At 45.4% G+C, this 24,051-nt stretch overlaps 1 protein-coding gene across 1 annotated transcript in view; it reads right to left on the bottom strand.

The window, feature by feature from the left end:
• The window catches only part of MTR (5-methyltetrahydrofolate-homocysteine methyltransferase), a 345,546-nt gene that overhangs the window by 33,414 nt on the left and 288,081 nt on the right, over nucleotides 1-24,051 (bottom strand). The window contains 3 exon segments of the mRNA XM_030196515.1: nucleotides 4,179-4,368; nucleotides 9,713-9,719; nucleotides 21,931-22,086. Of these exon segments, the coding sequence (XP_030052375.1) occupies nucleotides 4,179-4,368; nucleotides 9,713-9,719; nucleotides 21,931-22,086 (353 nt within the window).

Raw genomic sequence — 24,051 nt, 5'->3', positions numbered from 1 at the left:
AAGCACTCAATAAATTGAGTTGCATAATGATTGCCTCAGGGTGAGTACAATGAGGAAACACTTCAGAATGAACTTGAGGAGATTTATCACACAGAAAGTTTGCTAAATAGGAAGTTCAAAAATATATATATGAAACAGGCGCTAGCAAGGTTTTCCTCGGAGTGTGCATGTTTGAGAGAGTGTGTGTGAGTGACTCTGTGAGAGAAAGTGAATGTGTAAGTGTAACAGAGAGAGAGTGAGACTGGGTGCGAGTGTGTCTGTGAGAGAGAGTGTGTGTGTGTGTGTGTGTGAGAATGAGAGTGTGTGCCAGGGCCCCCCCCCTCCCTCCCAGTTCCAGGGTCCCCCTCCCCACCCCCCCACCCCCCGTTGGGTGCCAGGGTCATCCGCTCCCTCCCTCCGAGTTTCAGGGTCCCCCCTCCCTCCCTCCGAGGTTCAGGGTCTTCCTCCCTCCCTCCCAGTTTCAGGGTCCCTTCCTCCCTCCGAGTTTCAGGGTCCCTCCCTCCCTCTCTCTTCCCCATCCCAATTCAGCATCACCCTTCTGTCACCCTACTTCCACCATGTCTACTATCTACCCTTCTCTCCCTAAGCAAGCATATTTCCTTTCTTTCCATCCTTCCTTGATCCAGTATCTCCTGTCTTTCCTATCCTCTCTACTCCTCTATCCAGCATCTTCTCCTTGACCAGTGGCGTAGCAAGGGCGGGGCGGTGGGGGCAGTCCGCCCCCGAGTGCACGCTGCTGGGGGGGGGGGGGGGGGGGGGGGGGGTGTCGGCTCCGCTTTTTCCTGCTCCCTCTGCCCCGGAACAGGTTACTTCCTGTTCTGGGGCAGAGGGAGTAGGGAACCAGTGGAACCGACACCCCCCCAGCGGTGTGTACACAGCAGGCAAGAATGCACTCGTGGGGGGGCTTGGATGATGCGCCGAGGGGGGGGGGGGGGTTGATGCACCGAGGGGCAGTGTCATGCTGCACCCCCCCCCCCAGGTGTTTCGGGAGGGCGGCTATTGAGCGTTTCAGTGGCGTCAGGCAGGCTCAAGCCTTTTTTTTTTTGTGCTGCTGTCAAGCTGTATGGCAATTTGGGAGGGGGAGGGGGGGTTGGATCAGCTGTGAGGCATGGTTTTTTTTTTAACCTCAGGTTCTGATGTTGATATCACAATGCGTTTGCTGACGTCAGCCTGTGCTATGGAGCCTAGCAGACCAAATCCGAAGAAGTCACGAACACAGGCAGCAAGACCAATAGAACGTTGGAGGTGAGAATTATTATATAGGATTATGAAACCAAATGGTACATTTACGGGGAAATTTCAAAAGGAAATGGGCATGCACCCTAGGTGCAGGTAAATCGCTCTTATCTGTACCCTTCTCCTCCACTGCCAATTCCAGGCTCCTTTCCTTTTATCTTGCTACACCATATGCCAGGAATAGACTTCCTGAGCCAGTACACTAAGCTCCATCTCTGGCAGTCTTCAAATCTAGGCTAAAAGCCCAACTTTTTGAGGCTGCTTTTAACTTCTAAACCCTATTCACTTGTTCAGTATCCATGTATGTTTTATCATTCCCACCTTAAGTAATTCCCTTATCCGTTCTGTTTGTCCTGATTAGACTGTAAGCTCTGTCGAGCAGGGACTGTCTGTTCATGTTCAAGTGTACAGCGCTGCATACACCTAGTAATGCTATAGAAATGACAAATAGTAGTAGTACTTCTCTCCTTAGTGATCACTCACCTCGATTACTGTAATTCTTTGTATGCAGGACTTCCACTTTACTCCTTAAAGAGACTTCAACTATTGCAATCCACTACAGCCCATCTTCTTCACTATGCCAAGCCCTTTGATCATATCACTCCTTTACTTTCTCAGGAACATTGATTGCCTTTGTCAGCATGAATTCAATTCAAACTCCTAGTTCTGGTTTTCAAATCCCATCTCCCCGCAGCCTCAGATTACCTCTCCCACCTTATCATACCCTACTACTAATAATAATTTCTATAGCACTACTAGATGTATGTAGCGCTGTACACACTACATGCAGGTACTTTCTCTGTCCTTAGAGGGCTCACAATCTAAGTTTTGTACCTGGGGCAATTGAGGGTTAAGTGACTTGCCCAAGGTCACAAGGAGCTGCACTGGGAATCAAACCCAGGTTGTCAGGATCAAAGCCTGCTGCACTAACAATTAGGCCATCCTCCACTCCCCCACCCATTTTCTCTGCTCAGCCAACATTGGACTATTACAGCTTCCACCTCCTACTATTGTCTGACTTGACTCCACATGGGTGTCTGCCTTTAGCTATATTGGTCCCAAGCTATGGAACTTACTCCCCCCCCCCCCCAGTCTCTGGTCTGAACCCTCCTACAGCTCTTTCAAATCTGCCTTGAAGACTCACCTTTTTACCCTTGCTTATGCTGCTCCCCATTAGTCTCTGTTTCATTCCCTTCCTCTAGCGCTCCTATAATTGTTAATTACTTTTCTGCTTTCTCTAGCATATCTTGCATTTGTAAAATCGCTCTAAAGCTATTTCTTGGCAACTGGCAGTATATCAAGCCTTGTAGATAAATAAATAAATAAGTTATTATAAGAAGTCAAATCATGTTTATAAAGACAATGGGGAGATGCCGCAGGAGATACATCCACTTTGGCAGGAGCACTATTTTCACAAGAGCTATTTTGCCCCAGAGAGAAACAGGTAGCTGCTGCAAACGATTGCATAAAGATTTTGTGATACTCAAAAGTCTAGTTATATTAGCAGTGTTTAGGTGAGGCATATAAAGGCCCAAATATTTCAAGTGAGTACCCGCCCAACAAAGAGGAAAACACCCTTATATCGACAGTCCAGACCCTCTGTCAAAGGGCCTCTGATTTACCTGTGTTAATCCACAAACCTGAGATCCTCTATTAATAACTCTAGGATCCTAGGTAGAGATGTCTCTGGTGAGATGAATGCCATCAATAGGTCATCAGCAAAGAGAGATAACCTAAATTCCTTATTCCCCACAGGAATACCCTGGATCCCCCCCATCTCCCAAGATCTTCAAGGCTAGGAGCTCTATGCAGAGTACAGAATGCGGGAAAAGGGGGAACCCCTGTCTTGCCCCCTTCTTAATGTGAAACCAGGAGGGGGGGGGGGGGGGAGAATGCCATTCAGCAACACCTGTGCCCATGGATCAGTAAAAAGTATGCAGATCATTTGAAGAATGGGTCCATGGGAGCTGAGCCTTTGAAGAACCTCCCACAAAAAGGTCCCAGTATATAGAAAAAGCTTTTGACACTATATCAAAGATGACTAGTATGGATTATAGGCATTTGGCACACACTTTTGCCATGCAATAGCATATCTCTCACATAAGTTGCTGTATTATGCCCCTTAATGAAGCCTAGCTGGGGGGAACCCACAAATTTAGGGACAATATCTATCAGCAGATTCATGATTTTAGCATACAGCTTAAGGTCTACATTCAGTAACGAGATGGGCCAATAGGAGCTGATCAAGAAAGGATTCTTACTAGGCTTCAGGAATTGGTAAGACCCTAGCTCCCCGTATAATATTAGGGAATTGCCCGGAGAGTAAAGCTTCATTATATACCTCCAGAAGCGCAGGAATCACATGAGGCCCCAATAGCTTAGAAAAGTCAAGAGGCAGACCATCAGGGCCAGAAGCTTTCAAGGATGCAGAGGTTTTAATTACATACTGAATATCCCCTGGGTGAAAAAGGGCATTCAAGAGTGCCAGGTCATTTAATAATTGTTTTTATTGTTGTACTATGTTAATATATTATTCTCCACTGAGATTAATTTAGGTTATATCAACTGGAATATAAACACTGATTTAAAAAATTTAAATAAAAAATTCCCCCACTTCTTTGGCTGAATCAAGACAGCCATCTTTTCTCCCTTGACTGTGAAGCTAATAGGACCCCCCCCTACTTAGCACTGTTAAAAAAGTATTATTTTCTGTTCATTTTAACCTGTTGTGTGGCTTCACTTTGTCCAGGCTCTGGATCCACCCTCGTTCATGTTACCACAGCAGGCTTTAATGAAGTACTGTTGAATGAAACACTGCAGCTCAACAATGAACAGTAACTTTAGGTTTAAGAATACAAGCAGAGGCAAAAGAACTACAAAGAGTTTTAGGTCATGTTTCTATGGACTGAGCTAACATCTGTACTCTAATTCCTTTTTCTCACCTGCTGCCTTAGGCCATAAAATGTAGCAATAGGTGCTGCAGATTGTGGCAGGGCCTCCATAGTGTAGACATGAATGTCATCCTGCTCACTCTGAGCAGGCCAGAACCCCAGGATGCCTCTAGCTTGAAGTTTCCTTTGAGTAATCAGAGCAGTAAGTAGTCTCTGGGCATCATCATACACTTTTTAGCTTCTTTGCCTGTCAACAAAACAGTAGAGAGCAGAATCATTTCTTATTATGACAACTTCAAAACAAACCCTTGCTTAAAATTTGTTCCCAACTCAACTGCTCGGTAGAGAGTTCGTCCCCTCAATATTACTTTGAATAGCAGAACTAAGAAAATGCAATCATCACATGTATGGATAAGTGCTGGGGTGGATTATCCTATATAATAATTCTCACCTCCAACGTTCTGAAGCTGCCTGGGATCCTGGCTTCCGCCGTGGTCTGCTAGGTGCTGTAGATCAAAATGACGTCATGAATCCCACTGATTGGCTGCGCCTCGGGTGACGTCACCAGCCGGACGCATAGCAACAAACTGCGACCCGGTCAGCAGTAAACAGCGACCAAGGCAGGGGGAGGAGTAGGGAAACATCCTACTCCTCCCCCTGTCTAGGAATCACTCGAGACTGGCTGTTAACATCCCGAAACACCCGAGCGCAGAAACCGCCATCAAAAAACTGCCGCTGCCCTCCCTCTCCAAGTCTGGATTCGGACTGTCGGAGAGGACGAAGAGGAAGGAGAGTGCCTGCGACGACTGTCCAATGTGGAGGAGGCGGGTGAGGGCTCAGGGCGGCCGTCGGGGTCCAGTGTCGAATCGGAAGAGGGGGGACGGACAGAGCAGCGGGTTCGACCCCAGCGCAGCCGTCATTCACATTCACTCAAAACAAACGAAGCAAACCTACGAGATGCTGCAGTACGTTTAATGCACAAGAGTGGAAGTGAGCAACGCAAGTCTACGGTAAGCAAGGAAGCCCATTGGTTAATCTCTGTTTCCACTCCCCTACACAGCCGTCATTGGTATACATTCAAAACCAAGCAAACCTAAGAGCTGCTGTTTCACATTGGCATTTTAAAATTGTTGTTCCATCTGAAACAAGTCTAAAGCTGTTTCAACTGGATAGACAGTGCCTTAAAACGTGGAGGACAAAAGGAGGGAGGGAGACCCTGCAACTGGGAAAAAGGTAGGAAGGAAGGGAGGAGGGGACCCCCTTGCAACAGGGAGGGAGGGGGAGACCCCCCTGCAACTGGGAGACAGACCGGGGGGGGGGGGGGGGGGACGACCCTGGAACTGGGGGGGAGGGGGGACCCTGGCACGTACTCTCATTCTCACACACACACTCGCACCCAGTCTCACTCTCTCTCTGTCACACACACACTCGCACATTCACTCTGTCACACACAGTCAATCTCACACACACTCTCTCAAACATACACACTCCGAGGAATACCTTGCTAGTGCCCGTTTCCTTTAAAACAGAAATGGGCCTTTTTTACTAGTAATTAATATATAGAAATTGATATAGGGGTCCTTTTACCAAGTGACAGTAAAAGGACCCCCACGGTGAGAAACCAGCGTGCCAAGGCCTCCTTTTACCTCCACCGGTAAAAGGACTTTTTTTTGTTTTAAATGGAAATGGTGGTGTGTTAAGTATAACACTTGCTGCGTGACCATTTCCAGGAGCAGCCCTTACCGCCTCCTATTTAGGAGGCAGTCAAGGCTCCAGTGACAAAAAATTTAAAAAACATTTTTGGTGCCAGAAATGCTGCACAGTGGGAGTTGGCACTACCATTGGGCTTCTGCGGTAGCTGGTGGTAGGGACGAATTGCTGCATGCTTGGTAAAAGGGCTCCATAGAGAGTTTGATCTGGATAGGATTTATTACCTTAGATGACGGGGATAAGCAGCCTTCACATGTTTATTCAGTGCAAGAGAAAAACAAGTTATTCTTCCCCATTCTTGATCCACTTCGTGGCCTATTTCCTAATCTGACTTTCTCTGGTCTAGAGTCCTGTTTTTTGTCTTCACAGGAAACATTTTCTTCCACCTGCTGAACATGCCTAATCTCCTTATGAAATAAATTACTGACAGGAACAACTTTTTGTCCCACAGACTTATTTCTTCACCCATTATCCTTAATACTATCATTCCCTATGACGAAAGGCTAAAGTGGCTAGGGCTCTTCAGCTTGGAGAAAAGACGACTGAGGGGAGATATGTTAGAGGTCTATAAAATAATGAGTGGAGTGGAAAGGGTAGACGAGAAGCGTCTGTTTACTCTTTCCAAAAATACTAGGACTAGGGGGCATGCAATGAAGCTACAAAGCAGTAAATTTAAAACAAATCGGAGAAACTTTTTTTTCACTCAACATATAATTAAACTCTGTTATTCGTTGTCAGAGAATGTGGTAAAGGCAGTTAGCTTAGCAGAGTTTAAAAAAAAAAAGGTTTGGACGGCTTCCTAAAGGAAACGTCCATAGACCATTATTAAAATGGACTTGGGGAAAATCCACTGCTTATTTCTGGGATCAGCAACATAAAATGTTTTGCATTTTTGGGGGATTTTGCCAGGTATTTGTGACCTGGATTGTCCACTGTTGAAAACAGGATGCTGGGCTTGATGGACCTTTGGTCTGTCCCAGTATGGCAATAGTTATATACTTATTTCTCTATCCTGAAAGTAATCCTGGTCCTCGCTCTGTCTGAGGTTGTGTTACATTTTGATTAACACTGCTTGTACTTGTGGATGAGTACAGCGAAAATCTAACTAATCTTGGTACCACACTTTTGCCAGTGGATGTTGCTATATTAGCTTTTCTTTTCAGTAGTGCTGCATTCTCAGATTTTGTATCTAGCAATTATTCTTACTTTCTCCATAAGTTCCTCAAATTCTGCAAGCTCCCTTCTTCCCAAGGAAGGAACGGATTCAAAATTTCTGAATTCAATCATTTGCTCTCTCTCTCCACGCCACATAAGCCCTTAATTCACCATAATAACTAGCAAACTCATACTGATCATCATCATCTTCCTCACTTCTTACTGGTACTTTAGCAGAAATTGAACCAGTCGTTAGGCCTGTATAATTATGGTACAGCTAGAGACCCCCCCACTGGAATGGTGGTGGGCCCAGTCATAGAGCTCAGGCCATTACAGACCTTGGCTGAGTCAGAAATCTGATGGCTGACATAACTGGGAGCTTACTGGAAAAGTATGGCCTAGTTTGTAGCCCGGATTGAGGCCTAAATAAGCTAAATTAGGAAAAGTTAGGTCAATAGATATGGAAACAAAATGGAGGATTTCAGCACAAAATGGAAGCCGTGTCTGTTGCAAAGTGGAATTTTCTCTAATGTAAGTTAGAAAAACAAGTTGAGAAATGAGACTTTCCTGTGAGCAGGATTGTGGTCAGCCATGGTGTGAGAAAGGAAAGGTGTAGCTGGATGCAGGGTCTTGCTTAAGATTTGTGGTCAAGTGAGCTAAAGACAAAACCATGTTAGCAAGATAGAAGCTACTCATTAGCATGAGCCAATCAGTGACAACCATGACATTAGCATAGATCCAATCAGTTATATCTACTGTCATATTATCCATATCCTGAGGGCACCTATAAAAATCAGGGTATTTCCTGGTTTAAGAGAGAGAAAAGGGTTGCCACTCTCTCTCTCCAAGGGAAACCAATGTGTCTAGCAGAATTGACAAACTACCTAATTGCTTTCCCTTGTAAAACCTTTAATTGGTAAGAGAAATTATAAAAGATTAGGAACTAATTAACACCTGTTTGCAGCTGGATTATTATATTCCTATAACTAATTGATTTTACGTGCCTGTTGTCAATCACTGATTTGACTTGTACCTTGGCAAATAAACTCCTCATTCCAAATGATGATCTGTGGGCTTCACTTAATGATGAAAGGCTGTAAGTATAAATGCTTTTGCTGTATCAGGCTATCTTTCTCTGCATTGTATAACTTGTAATCTAAATCCAGTTTGTCATAAAGCTGGTATCTTTTCCTTAGACCTAACATCTCTCTTAGTGGCAATTCCTTTTAGAACTTCACAGCTCCTTGATTACCCCAGTACTAGTGCTATTTAGAGATGGAGTCAGATTTAAGGTCTCTCCAGCCTTCTTGGGGGTCTCTGTACCCCAAAATTTACAACAGGCCCCACATAACTGCTATTTTTAGATATTTTTCAGGATCTAAATCACCTTGTTTAAATATGACTGCCTGGCCTCAACGTTGCCTGAAGCCTGGACTCAGAAACAAGACTGGTCATTTTTCTGGATAGGACAATCTCTTCCATTTAACTCATCCTCATTGGTAGATATTTCTACTGCTTTGATCAGACTGTAATGCTATGCCACCTTGAAAATTCTTATACCCAGTGAGATCTTCAGCTTGGGCAACAGCTGCTAGGAAGGATAGGAATAACCCTGTATCCTCAAAGCTTTCCATGGGGAAAGAGTTGTAATTAATGCCTTAATTTCACTAGAACTTAAGGGTACTAAGGTTATCTGAGCTCCATCTTGGACCCTGGGCCTACTTAATTGTTGTAGTGCTGCTACAGACTTATGATTTAATTTCTCATTCACTTTATTATTCTCTACAATAAGATCAATTACTGTCTCATTCTTTTTTCTCTGTGCTATGCTGCATGATGGCAATACTGAAGTGACTACCGCTTTTCCCAGCCTACACTCAGCAGCATGCTCCTTATCTTTACAGTCAAGCTGTCGGATAAAGCGAAGATACTTACCTGTAGCAGGTATTCTCCGAGGACAGCAGGCTGATTATTTTCACATGTGGGTCGACGTCCGCGGCAGCCCGGGATTCAGCATTTTGCAATACCAAAAACAAACATTTTTGTTGCCAGAGTCTTCTGGAGTGCGTGCAGTGCACACTGCACATGCACGGAGTAACTTCCCACCCGCCGCGTGAGCGAGTACCTCAGTTAAATTAAAAAGCATAACAATAACAACTCCAAAGGGGAAGTGGGAGGGATTGTGAGAATAACAGCCTGGTGTCCTCAGAGAATACTTGCTACAGGTAAGTATCTTCGTTTTCTCCGAGGACAAGCAAGCTGCTTATTCTCACATGTTGGGTATCCCTAGCATCCAGGCTCACTCAAAACAATGAACATTGGTCAATTGGGCCTCGCAACAGCGAGAACATAACATAGGTTAACCTGAAAGTATATACAGCTAGCTGAGAGTGCAGCCTGGTACAGAATAAAAAAGGGCCTAGGGGGGCTGGAGTTGGATTCTAAATCCCAAACAGATTCTGCAGCACTGACTGCACAAAACGACTGTCGCATCGGTTATCCTGCTGAAGGAAGTAGTGTGATGTGAATGTGTGGACTGATGACCACGTTGCAGCTTGCAAATCTTTTCAATGGAGGCTGACTAAGTGAGCCACCGATGTAGCCATGGCTCTAACATTATGAGCCGTGACATGGCCCTCCAGAGTCAGCCCAGCTTGGGCATAAGCGAAGGAAATTTAATCTGCTAGCCAACTGGAGACTGTGCGTTTTCCGATGGTGACTCCCCTCCTGTTGGGATTGAAAGCAACAAACAACTGGGCGGACTGTCTGAAGGGCTTTGTCTGCTCCACGTAAAAGGCCAATGCTCTCTTGCAGTCCAAGGTGTGCAAGCTGCTATCGCCAGGGTGGGCATGAGGTTGGAGAAAAAATGTTAGCAAGACAATTGACTGGTTCTGATGGAACTCTGAAACCACCTTCAGCAGGAACTTAGGGTGCGTGCGGAGGACTACTCTGTTGTGATGAAACTTAGTATAAGGTGCATCCATCACTAAGGCCTGAAGTTCACTGACCCTACGAGCTGAAGTAATAGCCACCAAGAAAATGACCTTCCAGGTCAAGCTTTCATCAGCTGGGTGAGAACGACTTTGAGATCCCATGACACTGGCGGAGGTTTGACAGGGGGCTTTGACAAAAGCAAATCTCTCATGAAGCGAACAACTAAAGGCTGTCCAGAGACAGAATTACCCTCTACACGCTGATAAGCACTAATTGCACTGAGGTGAACCCTTATTGAGTTGGTTTTGAGACCAGTGTAGAAGGTATTCAAGCAGGGTCTGTGTAGGACAAGAGAGAGGATATAGGGCCTTGCTGTCAGGCCAGATGGCAAACCTCCTCCATTTGAAAGAGTAAAACCTCTTAGTGGAATCTTTCCTGGAAGCAAGCAAGACCCAAGGAGGTGAATTCTAAACTCTCAACATCCAGGCCGTGAGAGCCAGAGACTGGCGGTTGGGATGTAGAAGCAACCCCTCGTTCTGAGTGATGAGGGTTGGAAAACACTCCAATCTCCACGGTTCCTCGGAGGAGAACTCCAGAAGAAGAGGGAACCAAATCTGACGCGGCCAGAAGGGTGCGATCAGGATTATGGTTTCGCGGTCTTGCTTGAGTTTCAGCAAAGTCTTCCCTACTACAGGTTTGGGAGGATGCGCACACAGAAGGCTTGTTCCCCAATGAAGGAGAAAGGCATCTGATGCTAGTCTGTCGTGGGCTTGAAGCCTGGAACAGAACTGAGGGACCTTGTGATTGATCTGAGTGGCAAAAAGAACCACCGAGGGGGTGCCCCAAGCTCGGAAGATCTATGCTCATATTCAGTGACCACTCGTGAAGTTGCAATATCCTGCTCAGCCTGTCGGACAGACTGTTGTTTACGCCTGTCAGATAAGTGGCTTGGAGAAACATGCCATGACGGCGCACACAAAGCCTCATTTTGATGGCTTCCTGACACAGAGGACGAGATCCGGTGCCCCCTTGCTTGTTGGTGTAGTACATTGCAACCTGATTGCCCATTTGAATCACGATAATTTGGTAGGCCAGCCGATCTCTGAAAGCCTTCAGAGCGTACCAGATTGCTCGTAGTTCTAGGAGATTGATATGAACACCTTTTTCCTGGAAGGACCAGGCTCCCTGACTGTGAAGCCCATCTACATGAGCTCTCCACCCCAGGAGGGATGCATCCGTCATCAGCACTTTTTGTGGATGAGGAATTTAGAATGGTTGTCCCATGATCAAATTGGATCAGATTGTCCACCACTGAAGCGAATTTCAAAATTCGATGGACAGTTGGATCATATCCTCCAGATTCCCTGTAGCTTGATACCATTGGGAAGTGTAGGGGTATTTCCCTGTGATCTAGCCTGAGCTGGTCTTGGCCTATACAAGCCTATGACATCTTGGTATAGTAAGATGGCTGCTGCAACATCTCTGTGTCAGCAAGATCCAGCTTCAGCTTGTGGAAAATCACTGACAGGCTTGCTGAAGCCAAGGACATTCTGTGTTCCAACCATCCCCCTTCTATCTCTGAGACGCCGGGAAGGGAGTCATACTCATGGCACCAGAAGTTACCAACTCCAAGGTCACAAAACAAAGAACTCTTCTTACCCATGCACTGTACTGTATGAGAGGGGAATTGGTCCAGGCTATCACCCGAGCGAGAGGTCTGGAAGAACGCGGGGAGAGTGAGAGAAAAAGTTAGTTGGAGACCCTAGGAGGAGGAGTACCTGGTAAGGACCTGAGAAATCCAGCAAGGCTTGGGGTGAGCTAGAGACTGTATGATACCAACCTTGTGACCTGCATAACTGGTGCAAATACCTGTGGCAGAGATTTTGGCTCTGAGAACCAAAGGAGAGACGGGAACCTGCTTGTTTGCTGAGAAAGACCTGCACTACATAAGACACAGACAGCTGAGATATCGTCTGGGGAGATTCTGCTCCGGTCTTACCTGAAGCCGTCATCAGGACAGAGTGGTAAGATCACAGTGATATATTTCCAAGTCTGGGGTTAGGCAGTGGTTTTATCTAAGTACGACTGGTTTACGTCAGCTCTTGGTCAGGGAAAGCTGCTAATGTGTATTTTGCATAAGATGTGATAAGTTTTCATAAGGATCATTAGGATATCATTTGTACTGTTCTAATCATTACTGTACGTAGTCTCAGGAAAATCAGAGTGTAGTTAGACAATATATTTTATTAGTGTGCACATCAGTAAGACATGCCTTCTGCTGCCTGACCACCTGGCGAAAAGGCTTGGCCTGCTCCAGAGGGAGGGCACTGACCAAGACTGACAGCTGCCTCACCGAGTTCCGCAAATGGACGCTCGTGAAGAGCTGGTAGGACTGGATACGGGCAGTGAGAATTGCGGCCTGACATGTCTTCCTCCCAAAAGAATCCACGGTCCTAGCTTCTCTGCCTGGGGGTGCCAAGGCATAGTCCCTAGTACTCTTGGCTCTTTTGAGGGTGGAGCCACCACCTTGGAATTGTGGGGTAACTGAGACCTCATCAATCCAGGTTCACTGTGGATCCGATACTGGGAATCAGCTTTCTTCGGGATCATGGGGTCAGATAGAGGGAACGACCAGTTCTGCATAAGGACTTCCTTCAGTACCTTATGTAGAGGAGCTGTCACAGTCTCCTTAGGTGGAGAAGGATAGTCCAGGACCTCAAAAGCATCTCAGCCCTGGGCTCATCCTCAACCTCCATAGGGAATGGAATAGCTGTAGCCATTTACTGGACAAAAGATGTAAAGGAAAGACTCTCAGGAGAAGACAGTCTCCTTTCAGGTGGAGGGGAAGGTTCAGAGGGAATCCCATATGACTTATCAGAAGAAAAGTATCTAGGATCTCCCTCTGACTCCCACAAACGCTCCTCCTCAGTATCAGATAATACTTCCCTCAGGGAACTCTGAGACTGAGACTGCCTTGAAGCCGAAGATCGACATCCTTGATGGCGATGTTGAGAGGCTGACGCCCAAATGAACTGCGGCGAAGCTTCCTCCACCAACGTTGAAGGGGAGTCGACCTGCCGAGGACAGGGACCGCACCACAGGTGAAGGGCCAGATGCCACTGCAGCAGACGGTATGGAAGGCGCAAGCATCCCCGACACTGAAGCAGACTGGCCCAGCAGTCCTTCCAGAAGCTCTGGAAGCAGGACCCGGATGCTCTCGTCGAGTGCCGCCATTGGAGAAGGCTGTGGGGTTGGTGGAACAGCCGGTGGCAGAATCTGCTGAGGCTCAGGAGCAGGTACCGGGCTGCTAGGAGACCAACGCATTGGCACCTCCTGTATAGAGGGGGAGTGGTCCTCTCAGTGCTGACACTTCTCGGGTGCCGAATCCCTCGACACCCTGAAGCTCCCGGCACAGCGTGTAGGTGATCGATGACATAGACTACAAGCATCTGGGCTGTGGGCGGGCCCAAGGCGCTGGATACACCAGGAATGGGTATCGGTACCTGAGATGGTCCGGTTGCACCGAGTACAATGTTTGAAGCCGCTGGGTGTCTTTGATGACATGGAAGGAAAAACAGCTTCGGCCAAAATGAAAGGGCATAAAAAGGGGAGAAACCTGACTGCGTAAAAAAGAAAGAAAACTTAAAATTAGGAAAAAATACTAAGAGGGAACTAAAAGGATAAAGTTCTTTTTTTTTTTTTAAAGAAACCAATGATGAACAGCGAAAAAAGTTGCGAAAAAACAAGACTCCTTTCCTGGGCCTCAACGAGGAGCACAAGAGGAACCTGCCACAACTCGTCGAAGAAGAAGAAAAACTGAGGTACTCGCTTGCACGGCGGGCGGGAAGTTACTCCGCGCATGCGCACCATTGGACTCTGGCAAAACGTTTTCTGTTTTTGCTATTGCAAAATGCCGATTCCCGGGCAGACGTCGACCCACATGTGAGAATAAGCAGCTTGCTTGTCCTCGGAGAATAGCTAGCAATCCTGGCATCTTTTTTGCTTCCTGATTCATTTCTGCCATAGCTTTTTCAGACGGTTCAAGTATCTCATTTTGTATTTCGTGCTGTTCTATCAATCTAGCATGTTGTCCTTTCAAAAAAAAAAAAAAAAAAAAAAGATTTAAAGATAAATGCCTCTTCAGTTATCTTTCTCAGATCATTTACCTGGTTATTTAAATCTTGTTCTAGCATATCAATTTCCCCCCCCCCCCCCCCACTCTTTTATTATATTTAAAAGTGTTCTGTCCTCTGACAGCCTTTCCCTGATTGTAATGTGGCTCTGGGGTGAGTGTGACACTTTTTCTGTCATTCTCACTGCAGAGCCACATGAGCAATGCATTGTGGGGGGTGTAGTTATCAGAAAATGTGACTTCACTAGGAGAACATCTAGGAAGCTCAGTGTTCCAGACCACCAAAGATGATGACAAACCTGCTTTCTCCATAGAAGATAAAGAATTCTTGAACATTATGAACAAAGAGCTCAGAAAAGATGAGTCAAACAGCTGGGTAGCACCCCTACCATTCCATAAGCCCAGGTTTCAACTCCCAAACAACAGAAGCTATGCTCTCTCCCGACTTGTCTCGTTGAGGAAAACCTTGAGGAGGAAACCAGAGATGAGGCAGCATTTCATAACCTTCATGCAGAACATGCTCATCAATGGTCACGCAGAGCTGGCCCACCACTGAAAGAGAACGAAGAGTGCTGGTGGTATCTACCTATCTTTGGGGTATACCACCCTCAGAAGCCACAGCAAATCCGAATCGTGTTTGATTCTAGCGCGCAGTTCCATGGCATCTCACTTAACAATGTGCTGCTCACTGGGCCCGACCTAACCAATAGCCTACTAGGGATCCTAATCCGCTTCAGGAAAGAACCCATTGCCATGACGGCTGACATTCAGCAAATGTTCTACTGCTTCACTGTCCATGAATATCACAGAAATTATTTAAGGTTCCTGTGGTTCCGCCGTGATGACGTCAACGGAGATGTGGTTGAATACAGGATGCGAGTCCATGTCTTTGGGAACAGCCCATCACCAGCAGTGGCCACCTATGGCCTTAGACAAACTGCAAGAGAAGGAGGGAAAGAACACGGGGCTGATGCCAGACAGTTTGTAGAGAGAGATTTCTATGTGGATGATGGGTTGAAGTCCTTGCCTACTGAAACAGAAGCCATTGACCTGCTGAAAAGGACGCAGATGATGTTAGCGGAAGCTAATTTGAGGCTCCACAAAATTGCATCCAACAGCGCAAATGTAATGAAAGTGTTTCCTACAGTAGATCATGCCACAAACTTGAAAGATCTAGACTTAGGAGTGGATACACCCCCACTACAATGCAGCCTTGGCCTGAATTGGGACCTGAAGAGAGACACCTCCATCTTCCGGGTCTGTATGCAAGAGAAACCGTACACCCGACGAGGGATCTTGTCTACAGTGAATAGCCTCTATGACCCACTAGGATTTGTGGCACCAGTCACCATCCAAGGGAAAACATTGCTTCGTGAACTTTCTTCAAGCTCAAATGAATGGGATGTTCTACTACCACAAGAAAAGATGAAAGAGTGGAACGCATGGAGAAACTCCCTAAAGACACTTGAAGAACTTCACATGCCTCCATGTCCCTCATGAATGCTTGCCACAAGGAGGTTTGCAGCTTCTCTGATGCCTCAGAGAAAGCCATAGCTGCAGTGTCACACCTTATAACCAAAGATGCCTGCGGCAATGTCCATATGGGATTCATCTTCGGCAAAGCCAAGTTAGTCCCGCAACCTAGTCAGACTGTACCACGCCTAGAACTATGTGGAGCAGTCCTGGCAGTAGAAATAGCAGAACTGGTTGTGAGTGAAATGGACACCCACTTAGATTCAGTTAAGTTCTATACAGATAGCAAGGTTGTACTTGGCTATATATATATAACCAGAGTAGAAGATTCTATGTATACGTGAGTAACCGAGTACAACGCATCTGAAGATCTACCAGACCTAACCAATGGCACTACGTGTCTTCTGACCAGAACCCAGCAGACCATGCCACAAGAGTTGTCTCAGCAGTGCACCCAGTGCAAATGACATGATTAACAGGGCCAACTTTACTCACAGAACCAGCGACCCTCTAACTACAGCAAACTCCTTTGAACTAGTGAACCCTGAAGACGAGGATGAAGTTTGCTCAGTTGTAACTACCCTTGCCACAAGTATTTCAACTGATAACCTGGGGGCTCACCGCTTTAAGTGATTTTCGCGATGGGTGACACTGAAAAAAGCCATAGCCCATCTTATCCACATCATACGTTCTTTCCAGCAAAGACCAGAGTAAACAGGTGTCACCACTGGCACCTTTGCACCAAGCCCTAGGCAGTAGAAGAGTTTGTGCAAGCAGAGAAGGTAGTCCTGCATTGTGTGCAGCGGGAAGCATATGCTACAGAGTTTCAGTGCATCAGTAAAGGGGAAGTTTCATTGTTATATTGGAGGGTTGCTATGTGCTGCTACCCTCCCCCCTCCCCAAACATAAAGAACAGGCTTCCAGTATAGTATAGGGTTCAGTTTAAAATCTTGACTTAGCAAGGGACGTGGGTCACGTGGTGCTATGCAGGAGGGAAGTCGCGTCTGAGCGGAGCTCCTGCGTTTTCCCCTTAACTTTGTCAATTATCTGACCTCCCCGGGATCCTAAACTCTTAGGGAGTACCTGGATTGAAGTGCTGGTTGGAGCGAAAAGAGTTGTCGAGTGGAAACGAATCGCAACTGGGAGATGGCGGCGAAACTCCAAAAAAAGGACAAAAACAAAGTAGCGGAGCCCAAGATGGCGCCCGCTCCGCAGTCGCCGAACACGAGCGTCTGCTCAGTGTGGACTGCCGAAATTACAGCAGAAGTAACGGCGGCTGTGGAGGCGGCATTGGATAAAAAACTACAGGCGATTTTGACAGAGCAGACTCGGCTCATGAACGCCTAGACGGATTTCACCTGGACTTAGATCATGTTCAACAAAGGGTCAGCGATATCGAAGACCGCATGGTGAACACCGCACAACCTACTGAAGCCTTACAAAAAAAAATAACAGACCTGGAAAATAAAATTGACGACTTGGAGAACAGATCTAGACGCAACAATTTGCGATTGATTGGGCTATCAGAACAGATTAAAGAATCGGAGCTGGGCAGATTCCTCGAGTCCTGGATCCCAACGGTGTTGAAAATGAATAATCAGTCAGGACCTATGCGAATTGAACGCGCACACCGATTGGGACCGAAAAATCAAGGCCAGAACCGACCAAGGGCGGTGATTATGAAGCTTCTTAATTATGGGCATAAACAAGCTATTTTACAGGCCCTGCGTACAGGAGCGGAACTTAAGCATGATGGTCAACGTGTCCTGTGCTTCCAAGATTACTCGGCGAGGGTGGCAGCGGCAAGGAAAGAATTCGCGCCGGTTTGTGCGGCACTTCATGGAAAAAGATTAGATTTGCTCTAATTTACCCGGCGAACTGAGGGTGCAGCATGGAGGTACCGAGAAGTATTTTGTGGACGTACCAACAGCTAAAGATTTTATTCGAAACCTAACACCGGTGACAACAGACTGACGGAGGCTGAAAGGACAGAACATAAATTACTGAGGTTTGACGTACATTTGTATGTACATGCCTGAGGCAGACATGCAAGAGAACTGGCTACCCTTGTTGGAGCTTGGGGGTAAAACTGTTAACTGTATGAAATTGAAAATGTTTTTCTTTTTCTCTTTCCTTCTCTTTAATGGGTTTATACAGTATGTTGTTTCTACATTGTATTAATATAGAAGGTAGACAATGGATGTGGAAGGTCTCCTGGAAGGCCTTGGTTTAGATCTTGATAGGGGATCCCCGGAAAGGGGTTAAAGGATCATGCAAAGGGGATCAAGCACCTTTACGTGACGAGTTCAAAGGTGAACTCAGGGATGGGGGAGGGGGTTGGGAGGGGGGGAGGGAGGGTAGAGAAAGAGCTTTGGAGAAGCAGGGGATTGGAGGGGAAGGGAAAGAGAGGGTGGGCGAGGGTGGGGGGAGGGGAGATGATATACCAAAGTGCTTTAGACCTAGAACTCAGAAGTAGGAATGGGAGAACACGGGAAGATGAGGAGGAAAGAAGGGAGAGGTGGAGGCTGGGTCACCTTTCCCTTGATATAAGTGGTATCAGCCTAATTGGAGTAATGCTCAATGACCATGGTTAAAGTGGTTTCTTGGAATGTTGGGGAGTGACATCTCCGGTAAAACGCAGTAAGATATTACAGACCTTAAATAGGAAACGGGTCCATATAGCCATGCTGCAGGAAACGCATCTAACTGCCAAGGAACACAAAAAACTATGTAGGTGGTGGGTGGGAGATTATGTGGACAGCCCCTCCCCAAACAGGAAAGCGGGTGTGATTATTTTGTTCCGTAAAGGGCTTACATTAGTAAAGAAAAAGGTGGTTGTGGACCCTAAGGGTAGATTTGTTATGGCAGAAGTAAGGGTGCACAATCGGAATGTACTTTTGGTAAATGTATATGCACCGAATCAATACGACAAGCGATTTTAACCGAGAGTTGATGAGGCGGGTGCACTCTTTGATCACATGCCCATTATTATGTGTGGTGACTTCAACTCAGTTGTTGATCCTCTGATTGATAGCACAGGTACCTCGAGGGTGGGGCCCATAGACCTTTCAAGGGGGATCCCGAGGCTGTGTTCTTCAATGGATTTGGTGGACACGTGGCGTTTGTTCCACCCGGGGGAGAGGGATTACACTCACCTTTCTAGGGCGCATGGTACACTATCGCGTATTGATTATATTCTGATATCAGCTAGTGAAGTTAGCTCATTGCTTCAGGCGGAGATAGGAGCGACCCAGGTGTCAGATCATGCCATGGTGTGGGTGCTCCTGTCCCTTGGGGGAGGGGGGAGTCGGAGACCTGGATGGCGCTTCCCCAGGGAACTTTACTATGATAGACAATTTTTGCCCTACATACAGGCCCAATGGAAGGAATATACTGAATTTAATGAGGACACATATCTGAGCGACCCGGTGCTGTTTTGGGAAGCAGCCAAGGCGGTACTGAGAGGCTCCATTATATCATATCATGTACATAAGAGAAGGTCTAGGGACGCAGAGATCCTCCGTATGGAGAAAACAGTAAGACATGCTAGACAGAGGTTTGGGGCCATGCCTTCCAGCTTACACAAGACACAACTGTTGGAGGCTCGGGCTTCCCTGAACCAATTAATACATGCCAAGGCACAAAAATCAAATCAATTCTATCGCTTCCAGTTATATAAATATGCCAACAAGCAGGGGAAAATGTTGGGCCGCTTAGTGAAACAAATAGGGGGCTCGCGATTTATATCTCAAATAAAAGATACAGAGGGAGGGCTTCATCACACTTCTGCAGAGGTGAATGAAGTCTTTAAACAATTTTATGAACAGCTGTACTCAGTCCCTGAGGAACAGGGTTTGCAGGCGGAAGGGTATATAGAGGGTCAACAGTTGCCCCAAATTACTGACCAGCAGCAAGAAAGTCTAAATGCAGACATTTCGGAAGAGGAGGTAAGCTGGGGTATACGAAACAGCCCATTGCATAAATCACCGGGAGGGGACGGACTTACGGCTGAATTTTACAAACTTCTCAGCCAAGAGGTTGTGCCTTGCCTAACGGAAGTGTTTAACCGATACGTACAGACAGGAATTCTGCCCGAGTCCTTGCGAAAGGCACAAATCGTGGTGCTGTTAAAAGCAGGTAAAGATCCTCTACAAGCTGGTTCGTACAGACCTATTTCCCTTCTGCCGTTTGAGACCAAACTGTTTGCCAAGATCTTGGCAAACAGATTAGGAAGAATTCTCCCAAGCATAGTAGAGGAATCTCAAGTGGGTTTTGTGCGGGGGAGAACAGTGATACGAAATATGAGAAAAATCTTGGGGGCTTTGGAGACATTGCACCGATATTCAACCCCAGCTTTAATAATAAGTTTTGACGCCGAAAAGGCTTTTGACCATGTCAACTGGGATTTTATGTTCGCTATATTGAGGGCCTATGGGGTGATGGGATTTTTCCATGCAGCAATAAAAGCCCTATACCAAGATAATACTGCTGAAGTTCTAGTTAATGACCAGATGTCAGAACCATTTGAAATATCTCGGGGAACTAGACAGGGCTGTCCTCTTTCACCCCTCCTTTTTGTAATGGTGATAGACCCCCTGATTAGGGATATTAAAGGAATGGAGGAGGTGAAGGGGGTACAGATAGGGGAGGAATCCTTTAAGATTTCTGCGTTTGCGGATGACCTATTGGTGATAATCGAAAATCCACAGGTGTCCTTGCCAGCTCTCATGGAAATATTTGCCGAGTTCAGAGATTTTTCTGGGTTTAGTCTTAATCTAGATAAAACAGAGGTAATGTCTCTATTTATGAGGGATCACCAATGGGAGAGCTTACATTGCCCCTTTAGGAGGCAGGCTGAGGCGTTTAAATATTTGGGAATATTACTTACTAAGGATCCTAGACAACTAGGCGAATATAATATAGCGCAGCTGCTGAAGAGTACCAGGGAAATATTGGAGAGATGGGATGGATTGCCGTTGTCGTTGATGGGGCGGATTGCTCTGTTTAATATGGTGTTGTTTCCCAAGTGGCTTTATTGCATGCAGACGATCCCACTTTACCTCAAACAACGGGACTTAAGAGCACTTCAAAATATGCTTTCCAGATTCTTTTGGGCTAGGAAAAGGCCTCAGGTCAAGTTTGAATTTCTCAAGGGAAAAGCGGGGAGGGAGGATTTGGAGTCCCAGATATTAAACTTTATAATATGGCTTGTCTCTTGCGTCACTTGGGGGACTGGTATCAGCAGACGGAGAGTTTCACTCCCCTGGCTATGGAAGTGGAGCTGTGTGGTCCCCTACATATTTTTTATGTACTGCAGGCACTGCGGAAAGATCTGCCCACATACATACGGTCTAGTGTCTTGATAGAGCCCTTAAGAGGAGTATGGAGAGATTTGGCGAAGATCTGGTCTTTTGACTGCAGATGTAGTGGCTTGCTCCCCCTGCAGGGCAATGAGGCATTTCGTCCGGGCATGGATAACCAAGTGGTGAGGTCCTGGGGTGAGAGGGGGATACTGTTCCTGCACCATGTGTTGGGACCAAATGGCGAGATGAAGTCCATGGAAGACCTTGGGTTAAATTCATTAGACTGGGGTAACCGTTTCGCATATGAACAGATACGACACTATGTGACTTCTCTTACGCGCAGGGCATTGGGTGTTGATTTGACCACCAAATTGGATGCCCTGTTAGAGATGCCGACGGGAGATCCTGTTTCCATCTCCATGTTATATAAGAGACTGATTATGACCAGGCCGCAAAGAGACCTGGGCTTGTTTAAAATCTTGACTTAGCTCATAAAGTCTTGCATGCTGGTGTTCCCTCTTATTTTGTCCCTGCAATTTTATATACTCCCACCTGTGCACCTGGCTCTTTATACCTGCCATATCTCAAGATAGATTAGAATCTACAAGGCACTATGCCTACTTTTTTTTTTTTTTTTTACAGCATCTTCTTTATGGAAGGAACTGTCTTTCCCCTAGCGAGCAGAACTTTCCTACAACTAGTTTAAGGTGGCCCGCAAAACCCATTTTCTTGCTGAACTACACAGGGTACCCACAAAGACAAGCTTCCATCTACAGGTCAAATACCTATAGATTTGCAGCTCAGTGCATGCTTTTTTCTTCATACTGCAAAAGAGACACTCAGGGGGATACTAGATTCTGGCCCATGCAGCTCTAATGCTGTGCATGTTATTCTAAAAAGTAAAAGTCACAGACAATACAAATGCATCTTTCACTTGAAATTTCTCCAGTGCCATTCCCCAATGAAAGGATCTAGGAGGTTCTGTCATATTCCATCATTAAATCTAATTAAAATGTAACGATAGAACCTATTTCACCTCTCCCAAAAGATAGTTCAGATAATGTTAATCTAGAGAAGAAATAAATCCTTTACTTACCCACTGTCTTGTCATTGAAAATCTTGGGAAATCCTCGGTTGGGATATTTTCCTCTCAGCTGCCAAACATCAAAGAAAGGTTTCCAATCAATGTAACTCCGCAGACGCTCAAGATCATAGTCCTCAAAGACATGTGTACCGATAAATTTAGGTGCAACTGCATAACAGGAGAAAGCATGATTAAAGGCAGTATTCTTAACATACCATATGTATTTATACACCACATAAAAAACAAAAGCACACAGCAGATTACAAAAGAAAAGATACAATCTTCATAAAACATATTAACTAGAAAACACAATTCTCAAGATTTCAACACATAAGCTACCTCACTAATATTACATTATATTATCAATACAGGTAATGCTTAATCAGGCATCTATAAGAAGGAGCCCATATTTCTACATGTCTACCTTGCAACTGTATAACATGCATAGTAATGATACTGTAGTGCATATTAATGAAAATTAATACTATATAACCTTGCTTTCAGAGCCCTACTTTGAATTGCTTAGGAGAGGCTTTTCTCACAGTAGGCCTACTCTATATATTAATAAACAGTGATAGAACACTCTTGCTTTGGAGTCCACTATTTCCAGTTTCTGGTCACAACAACGGCACAGACTGTTTATCATAGAGGGCATGAAAAGGTTGCAAACAGCAAACCATACATATTTCTAGCTTTTCTTTTAGCTATTTTGCTTTTCTTGAGCTGGGAGCAGACTTAAGAGTTGCAAGAGAGCTATAATGTGTTTTTTCTGAAAGCTACCCTTCTAAGGTTGTGGTTTGACAATGCTATGCTAACTTGTGATAAGTTGCTGGTTAGCAACTAAGACAGAGACTCCTATGACTAAGGACATCTGCTGTATCCAGATAAACAATCAAAAGAAGAAGTAAGTGGGTGTGAGTAAAATTTTACCCTTAGCAAGTGGGTGGGGGTAGTAACAGAGTAACTTTACTCATTTTCTAATGAAAACTTACATGACAGGCCCTAACTGTCAATTTAAGGGAATAAATGATAGCATTTGATGGAACATGATTCATAACAGAAAACAGAATATTCTGGAAAGATGCATATTCATTAGGTAGGAAAGGTAATTATAATTAAGATAATGAAGAAAGGAAGAAAAAATATTTAAGAGGAAACAAAACTGAGGATGGCGAGCCTCAATTTATCCACTAGCAGGTGGACATATTGACAGCTCCCAGGGAAAACTCTGTTTTTATTTGCTACATATTATACTGAATTGGGAGTTTATTTGTTACTATTTCAATAATTACTGATTGACTTCTTTGACAATTTAAATAAACATTTATTATGTCCAATACTTATTTAGTAGCCACAGCTTTTCTTGCCTGGAATTCTGCCTGGGGGAGTAAAGATTTACTCGAGGGTCCACACCTCCCCCCCCCCCCCCCCAGGAGACCTCCAGAAGGTTACTTCTGTCTCAGAGGCAAGACAGAAAGTAGATAAAACCCACTCAGTTTATGTCAACAAGGTATTTACAAAGGGATCAATGTTCAAGTGAGTTAACTGGATAAGAGGCACTTATCTGATTAACTCACTTACTTGGATAGTGCCACTGAATATGCCCTCTGACCACTAAAGCTCAAACCATCTATTTTAAGGTGATATGGGGGCACAGTCGACACGACACTTTACTGGGTAAGTACCAATACTCAGCCCTTAACCGGATATATTAACCAGGCAAATAGTCTGGGAAAAATAGAAGTCTTGTGTTTGTCCAGTTTAACTTATCTGGTTAAGCGCTGAATTTCTGGACTTATCTACTTACGTGCTGGCCATCAGCACATACCCAGATATTTAATGCCAGAACCCAGACATGGCCCAGCACTGAATATTCAGGAATAATTTTGGTGGTGGCAATCAGCGCTTAAAAAAACGCTGACCTCCACCTGTTGATTATTACCCCCTTGGTATTTTAGTTTCAATAATTTATGAAACTGTAAATATGATGCCACCAACTTAAGTTAAATTGGAAGACGATTCCAGTAACTAGAGGCATAGCCCCAGGGAGTCCAGATTTCTATGCAGGCTATAATCTGAAGCAGTAGGAAAATTCAACATAAAAGAAGTATATAAGAACACAAGAGTAGCCAT

The sequence above is a fragment of the Microcaecilia unicolor genome, chromosome 3 (assembly GCF_901765095.1).
Source record: "Microcaecilia unicolor chromosome 3, aMicUni1.1, whole genome shotgun sequence".
NCBI classification, from domain to species: domain Eukaryota; kingdom Metazoa; phylum Chordata; class Amphibia; order Gymnophiona; family Siphonopidae; genus Microcaecilia; species Microcaecilia unicolor.
This window is presented reverse-complemented; position numbering and strand designations above follow the sequence as displayed.